At 39.5% G+C, this 7627-nt stretch overlaps 1 protein-coding gene across 2 annotated transcripts in view; it reads right to left on the bottom strand.

Annotated features, from left to right (window-relative positions):
• Nucleotides 1-5154: 5154 nt before the first annotated feature.
• lrp6 (low density lipoprotein receptor-related protein 6) overlaps nucleotides 5155-7627 on the bottom strand; it is a 47393-nt gene continuing 44920 nt past the window's right edge. For both annotated transcript variants that reach the window (XM_038707625.1, XM_038707627.1), the window contains exons 20-23: nucleotides 7240-7470; nucleotides 7015-7151; nucleotides 6514-6611; nucleotides 5155-6204 (exon numbers count right to left, since the gene is read on the bottom strand). In XM_038707625.1, the coding sequence (XP_038563553.1) occupies nucleotides 5898-6204; nucleotides 6514-6611; nucleotides 7015-7151; nucleotides 7240-7470 (773 nt within the window). In that variant the 3' untranslated portion in view covers nucleotides 5155-5897. The remainder of the gene's footprint in view (nucleotides 6205-6513; nucleotides 6612-7014; nucleotides 7152-7239; nucleotides 7471-7627) is intronic.

Genomic DNA, 7627 nt, shown 5'->3' with positions numbered 1-7627 from the left:
TAAGGTAATAAATGTATACAAATGTAAATCATATTTTATTTTCCTTCATTATGCATTTAATTAGGCTGCATACACTTTTTAGATTATTTAAGTAAACTAATTCAAGGTTTAGGATAAACTTTATTAGACATATTTAGAGCAGAAATTTAAATATTTTTAGCATCTATTGCATTTTCCTGCTGTATCAAGATAATAAATGATTCAATAATTTGTTTCCAAGGTTCACTTCCTAATAATTGTCTGTTGCTCATTGATTTTAACTAAAAACTGAGCAATTCAGAGAATAGGCAGTAATTTGTGTTTGGTGTGTATTTGTCAATTACTTTCCAAATATATAACGTAATCCTAAACAAAACTCATTTATGCAAAGTGATATTAATTAATTTTTTGCCATAAGGTATAATAAACGCTCTAATTTCAAATAATTAGATGTTTCACAGGGTTAAAATGAAACTAAAATGTAAAAATGCCTCTAGATAATGCGATTAGATGGGACCGTATATTGTGTAGAAGAGTCATGTTTTATTAATCTATTTATTCTTTTCATTTAGAAGTCACTTCTGCTTCTGTAGGTTGTCTTTTGTAAGATAATAAATAAATAAATGAACATTAAAAAAAACTATTAGGTAGTTGTTTTAATTATGACTGAAAAGTAAAGCTGCAAAGATTAGTCACTTAATGGATTAGTTGTCAACTATTACAATAATTCCCAGCTATTTTGATAATTGATTCATCTCTGCGAGTCCTCATTTAAAGCAAAAATGTCAAAATTCTCTGATTCCAGCTTCTCAAATCTGGATATTTCTGGTTTCTTTCCTCCTCTATGACAGTAAACTTATATATTTGTGTTGTGGACAAGCAAAGATCTTCGAGGACGTCATCTTGCGGTTTAGGGAAACACTGAAACACTTTTTACCATAAAAATAATCATTAGTTGCCGCCCTAATGACAAATACGCATTACGTATAACACAAAACACATTTAATAATACCAAAGGTTTAGTTTGTGATGTACATTTTGGTTTTGGAAACTTAAATTCAAACTGGTGAAAACTGAAAACTGATTTTATACATTTTGTATTCGGATTTATAAACATTTTTATTAAAAGGAACCAGATGAGAATTTTGTATATAATATTAAATACATAACCTTAATTTAATCGGGGAAATATTTTGCTTGTAAAGCCAAAATTTAATGAAAAATGCAAAAAGTTAAATCTTGTAAATTAGTGATTTAAGAAAAGTTTAGATTAAGGATGTAACATTTTAAATGTCAAATCAACATTTACATTTTGTTTTAGAAGAAACAAATTACTCAAATTTCATGCAAATCTCAACAGTAGTTCAAACCCTTGTGTGGACTTAACTCCCCATTTTTATGTGTGTTTTTGTGGTGATTTTATAACCAGGTAGTCAAAAATGATCCTAAGACAATATTTCTACCCAGGTGGTTTACAGCTTACGTGAAAATATGAACAAAGGCAATTTTTTTTAATTCACTCATCAAATTTTCAAAGTTGGAAACAAATATTATTTAGTTTTCCCCCCTCTGCTGTTAAACAAAAGGGGCAGGTCAATTTTGACCCTTAAGACAACACCAGGTTAAGAAATTTCCTCTTTGCAAAATTATATTGTGAATGATTAAAAAAGTGTCAGCGGCGTTAATCCAACCCCCCCCCCCCCAAAAAAAAAATCAATCAGCACACAGACGCTCATTTTAAGTTCACTCACTTTATATTTAACAAAAAGGGAAAGAAAATCAGCATTTCATGAGTTACAACAGCTTATAGTGGTAGCTGGATGAGATGTACAGGTCCATCTGAATCTCTGGCTTACAGGTGAAGCAGTCATCGTTTAAAAACTTAGACTTTTAGTGGAAATTAAACGAAACACGACGCACCAAATGTTGGTCGCCTCCACAAAACGTCCTCGCAAAGTTCCATGAGAGCAAAATGACGAAGGATAGCGTTTCAAAAAACAAAACAAAAAAACAAATCTCTGTTTTCCTGTCGAAACCTCAGATAAAACCGGGAGACAAAAGTGCTTTGAAAAGAAAAAAAAAAATTGACAACCTTTTTTTAATCTTTTTACATTTCTACTTTCTTTGCTTTCAACCATGTTCGTCTCAATCTGTACAAAATGTCCATTTTCAAGTCAAATCACGTTTTAACGACACGCTGAGGCGTCTTGATTTTGTCTCGTTTCACTCAGCCAGGTGTCGTCATTACATATTTATCTTTTACTGTACCTTTCTGTCAAATCTGTGAAGCCCTAAAAGAAGACAGGAGTTTCGAAAAGGCCGGGTATCGAAGCGAAACACTTATTTGCACCGAATTCTGTCCACAGCACTGAGGTAGTAAAAGTTAACATTAATCAGTCAGTTTGAGAATCTTGTTGAATTTTCTTTTCTCACGATTAAAATGTAAATTTGCACGTTTTCGTGGCGTCCAGTAAACATCACGTCATCCCTCTACTGTCAGCCGTCAAGTCAAAACATAAAATGCCCCTAATTAACAATATAAATATAAAAATGGCAGAATTTAAACTTTATTTATCTGGACAAAGTTCTCATTTTGGCGGCTTGAAAGTTGGCTCCAAATAAGTGTTTCTATTTCTTAAAGTAAGGTTTAGAAAAAACATTTTGGTACAAAGATCCGTAACGCGACACCCAGCCCAACATATCAATAATCAGTGATTTCACTCCTTCAGTTTAGTGATTTATACCCTCAAAGCTGGGATTTTTCTTGGTTCCCTTAAAATATTAAATCAAGTACTCAGATTACTTAATTAATTCCCTAAAATTCCTAATTGTGTCACTTTGAGTGCTTTTAGATTCAGTAGTTTCATTTGATCTTTGTCTGAATTAAATGGATTTTGTCTTAATATTGTCACCTTTGACATCCCGTATCACACATCAGGACGACAGATTGTTTCACTACGTTTGTGATACTTCAGATGTTTTCCCAGTTCAAAAAACTATTTTTTGAAGAAACAACTCCGCTCAGAGGAGAACACAGAGTGATTTAGCCTTTAAACAAAACTGTACAAATCATTAATCCAAGAGAGCAATGAGGTAAAACTGAAGGTTTGAGTCACTAAATTAAGGACAAATATAAGCATAGCAAAATAAAAAATAAGCATAGTGAGCTCAATTTATTTGTTTGAGGAAACAATTTACCAAAGAAAAAAAAAAAAAAAAGTTCCTCGACACCAACCAGACTATAAAAACTCCTCTTCCCCAAGTCAGTCATCAGTTTCGGACTCCGTTCACAACTTTCCTCCAGCTGCACGACAAAATTGAAGTTCTGTACCAGAAGTCAAGATAAAAAAATAAACGTCCTGTAAAGTGCAGTTTAGAGAATGAGAACGTCTCCCCAAAAATGTTCGTGTGTGTATGTGTGATGCTTATGAGCGCCGTCGGCATGAAAACACACCTGGATGTGTAGTGATTGTACCACAGGTAGGTCCTCAGCTGTCCGACAGGTGTGGACAGATGCTGAGGAAGTATGGAGGCAGCAGGGAGCCAAAAAGACATATTCATGCACTGGTCCAAGGGGAACTGGACTATTGGCATCTTCACTGGTTCTGTTCTGAATAATAATAATAATGTTATGTAAAAAAACCCGACTCCTCTTAAATGAGCAAAAAACTGAAGGGAGTATGGTTTAATTATTTCACTGTTTTCCAGAACAAGTCATTCTACGGAGCCGCCTGAAGCCCATAAGTATAATATATTTCTTAACACAAGAATTTGTGTAAATTTCTTAAATTATCTGGGCCCACGATTATAACTTTGGCGCCCAACATATCAATATGTGCCCCGAAACAATAGATAATAACTGCATCACTAAGACAATAACTTAACAAAATGTTAAAGTTTGTGTCTTGTGTGCACACAAACTAACAAGAATGTTTCAGAACTTCGCTGGCTCTTTAGATCTTTTTATATTCCTCAAAGAATAATAATAAAAAGGGCTTTGGTATCTGTTCCAAAATGTCAGGTTGTATCGGCAAACGATACCCGGCTCTAACCAATGGTAGGATTAAATGAGCCGAGAACAGACGCCACTGTTCAGAGATGATTTAATAATCTCTGGAAAACGAGAGGAATTGTCTCTTTAAATGAAAACAGTAAAATGCCTCATTAAGACAGGATGTTTTGTGCTTTCAATGTGAAGAAAAGAAAACGACCTTTGTGAGTAATGAGCCTGAAGTGGTGTGTTGATGTGTAAAGCATTGAGATTGTCAAATTCATGCTGGTGTTACTTTTCTCTTTGTGACTTTCAGAAAACAAAACAAACGGGTCGCTCGCTACGAGTCATTTTGAAAAATATATTTCTGGTCGTCACGAGAAGCATAAAGTCAAGAACAGATTTACAGAAAAACTGCGTAAAAAGGCAACAGAACGGATGCCGCCTCCTGTTTGGCCTCTGGTCCCGGCTTTCTGCCTCCACAGCGTTAAAAAAAAAAAGAAAAAAGATCAACAGTCTTTCAAACGTCAGACTGACTCGAACAGACGCTAAAAAACCTGGATATGTTCTTCGAGCTGACGGGTCTGAGATTGTCGGCGTACGTTTGAAGTGATATTCTGTAGAAAAATATAATGAGGCAATATAAAAAAAGACGGAATGAAAAGTACTGCAAGAGTTCAATGGACAGATTTACAATGATTTTTTTCTATATAGCTTATAAATACGTTATCTACACAATATGTGGTACAAAAATACTATATAGCATTTAGTGGGCACTGGATTTCCTTTGTGTTTTTTTTTTTCTCAAAGTACCAACAACATAAAACATTTAAAATAAAAAAAAAAGCATATGAAGATGTTGTAACTGGTCAGGCACAAGATCGTGTTCTTGGAGGGAGACGCTGCTGCTTCCTCCGTGTTTGACAACAAGGGGTTAAAAAAAACAAACAAAACAACAAGATTAAAACCAAGAGGTGGAGGGAGAGAGTGACGGATGCAGCTTTGGGTCGTTTTCACTTAAAACAGTTGCAGTCGAGCATTCGAACGTTTCAACGAGACAGGAAATGTCACACACGAGCGTGCGTTTTGGTTTAAACCGTATGGGATGCGAGTCATGTTCTCAGCGGCCTGATCTCTTAGCGTGTAGTGGGAAAAAAAAATTTGATTTGTGCGTACGGAGGCCCTGAAGGGACAAGCGGAGTTCTGCTAAAAAAACAAAAACAAAAAAAAGGCAGATTGTCTTGAGATCTTCGGGACCTTCCCCTCGTGTCCCTCCAGGGCCTCCGTACTCTAGCTCTGCAGCCTCGCCAATACTTGGGTAATAAATATGTGCCTTGCGTTAGTGTTATTGCTTCACCTTTCAGAACCTGGTGTCACATGACTCACATCCACGACAGACACAACCGTTTTTTGTAAAACGAGGAGGTAAATTTTTAAATCAAAGACCCAGTACCACGTTCTCCAGCGTTCCAGTTTACATGGTAACTACAGACAAGATGGCCGCCTCCGGGAGGGCGGGGTGGGGGGCTTTTCTCTTCTTCTCCTGTAGCGATTGATGTTTTTCATATTTGGCATCGGATAAGTTAAATCGTCCTGCTGTTTGTCCTTCAGCCTCGTTCTCCTCCTGCTTTTAAGGCAACTTATATTTGTGATGATTTTAATAAAACATTTTTCTTAAAAAAAATTTACAAATTTCTTAATACAAACCTCGATGGCGTCATCAGTAAACACTGTATAGAAAATATATAAATATGCTTTTTCTCTTTTTCACTGTACAAATGTTCTGCAGCTCCTCCTTTTTTGTTCCTCTTCTCGTCTCGCGCCTCCTCATCAGTCTCTCTTCCCATTTTTAACCTCTTTATATGCACAATTGCTATTTACAGTGAGGGGGCGGAGCCGTGCCGAGGGAGGGGGGGGGGGGGTTAGCTCACGAGGAGTCCGTGCAGGGCGACGGCGGCGGCGGGTAGAGGTGGTGGGAGTAGCTGCGTTCGGTGTAAGGCGACGGCGGGCAGCTCTCACAGTTCTCCTCCGCCGACAGGTACTGGCTGCGGGGGGTCGGCGGCGGCGGGAAAGGCTCCGAGTCGTAGTTGAGGTCGCTGGTGTAGCCCTTAGCGGCGGCGGCGGAGCTGGACTTGAGCGGCGCCCGGCGTCCCGGCGTGTAGTCGCTGTCGCACACGTCCGTGCTGCAGGGGGTGGTTGGGGGGGCGAAGTGGCGGTAGGTGTAGGGGCGGTAACTGAGAGAGAGAGAGAGAGAAACAACACAATGAATGAGAGGCGACGTCTTTTTTATTTTATCCCCATTCAAGTTAGCCGAGGGCTGAACAGGAAGACTCGACGCAGAAGTATAAATCAGGCTTAAGGTCTCGAGTTGTGTCTCAGGTGAAGAAGCTACAAACGGAGCTGCGAAGGATTTAAACCCAGCGAGCGTTCAAGACTTGAAAAGCAAAGAAGCAGACTGCAGTTGAAAGCAGCTCTGTGAGATGGAAAACAATGGGAGCAGTTTGTGGATTTCAGGAATCAGTTTCAGTGAAGTCTGCGAGTACCTGTAGGATCTGTGTGTGGAGGGACTGTTGGAGGAGTAACCAAACTCCATGGTGTACTGGGAGCGGACCGTGGCAGGAGACGGAGGAGGATTCAGGATCTGTACCGAGAAAAGACACGTCAGTTTCACTCTGAACAAAAAGGCTATAAAACTAAATAACCGACGTTATCTGCAGAACCGCAGCGACGCTTTATGATCCCTCGTTTCACTTTCGTACCAGTTGCGTTTAAAAGCAGTTTGCTTTCTTTAAATTTCATTAAAGCTGCTTCATTTAAACCCAAGAAAACAAATTAAAAACTGCTGATATTTTACTTTTAATCATTATAAACGTGATTCTTTCCACCAAACCTCTTTGAAAATAAAGCGAATTTAAAGACCCGTTAAATAAGTTGTGGAGTCTGATGTTTGTCTGAATTAAGAAGCACTCAGGAAATAAAGATGAACCTCTGACAGAACACTTGACCATGGATGATTGATGCAGTGGGAGGAGCTGAAAACTCACCGGGGGGAAGTAGGTGCCCTTGGTGCTGGACGAGCTGCTGGACGAGGCCCCGGTGACGTGAGCGCGGTCGTACGGGGGCCCGCTGCTGCCGCCCATGATGCTGAGGGAGCCAATCACAGACTTCCCTCTGGACATACCTGCGAAAGTGTTTTAGAAACGAGCGTCAGCGTCACATCCGTTAAACGAAGAGTTAAGAGGTAACGAACGCCGTGTCGGCCGCCCCACCTGGCAGCGAGCTGGACAGCGAGCTGGGGTGCGGCACGTATCCCAGCGGCACAGACGACGGCCCGTGGACCACGAAGTCGTTGGTGACCGTCTCGCCGTCGTCCTTCATCTGGGGACAGAGGACGCGCTGACACACGAAATACACGGCGCCCACCACGAACAGCGCCATGACCACGCCCACGATGGAGCCGATGGTGTTGTTGGACGGAGGAGGCGGCTCCTCTGTCGGATCTGAAACCACAGAAGAAGAACAGAGACATCAAAACACGTTAATACAGATTAACAACATAGATGAGTCCCAGAAAACAGAGTTGTTTAAAGTTTCCTCACTAAAATGTTCAGTTCAGCACATTAAATACAGAAATACACAAAAATATATGAATATTTA

This window comes from Micropterus salmoides, unplaced genomic scaffold (genome assembly GCF_014851395.1).
Source record: "Micropterus salmoides isolate LMB-PRFRI ecotype aquatic unplaced genomic scaffold, ASM1485139v1 Ms_hic_scaffold_9, whole genome shotgun sequence".
In the NCBI taxonomy this organism is placed as follows: Eukaryota; Metazoa; Chordata; class Actinopteri; order Centrarchiformes; family Centrarchidae; genus Micropterus; species Micropterus salmoides.
Note: the sequence above shows the minus strand (reverse complement) of the source record. Positions and strands in the feature narration are given on the sequence as shown.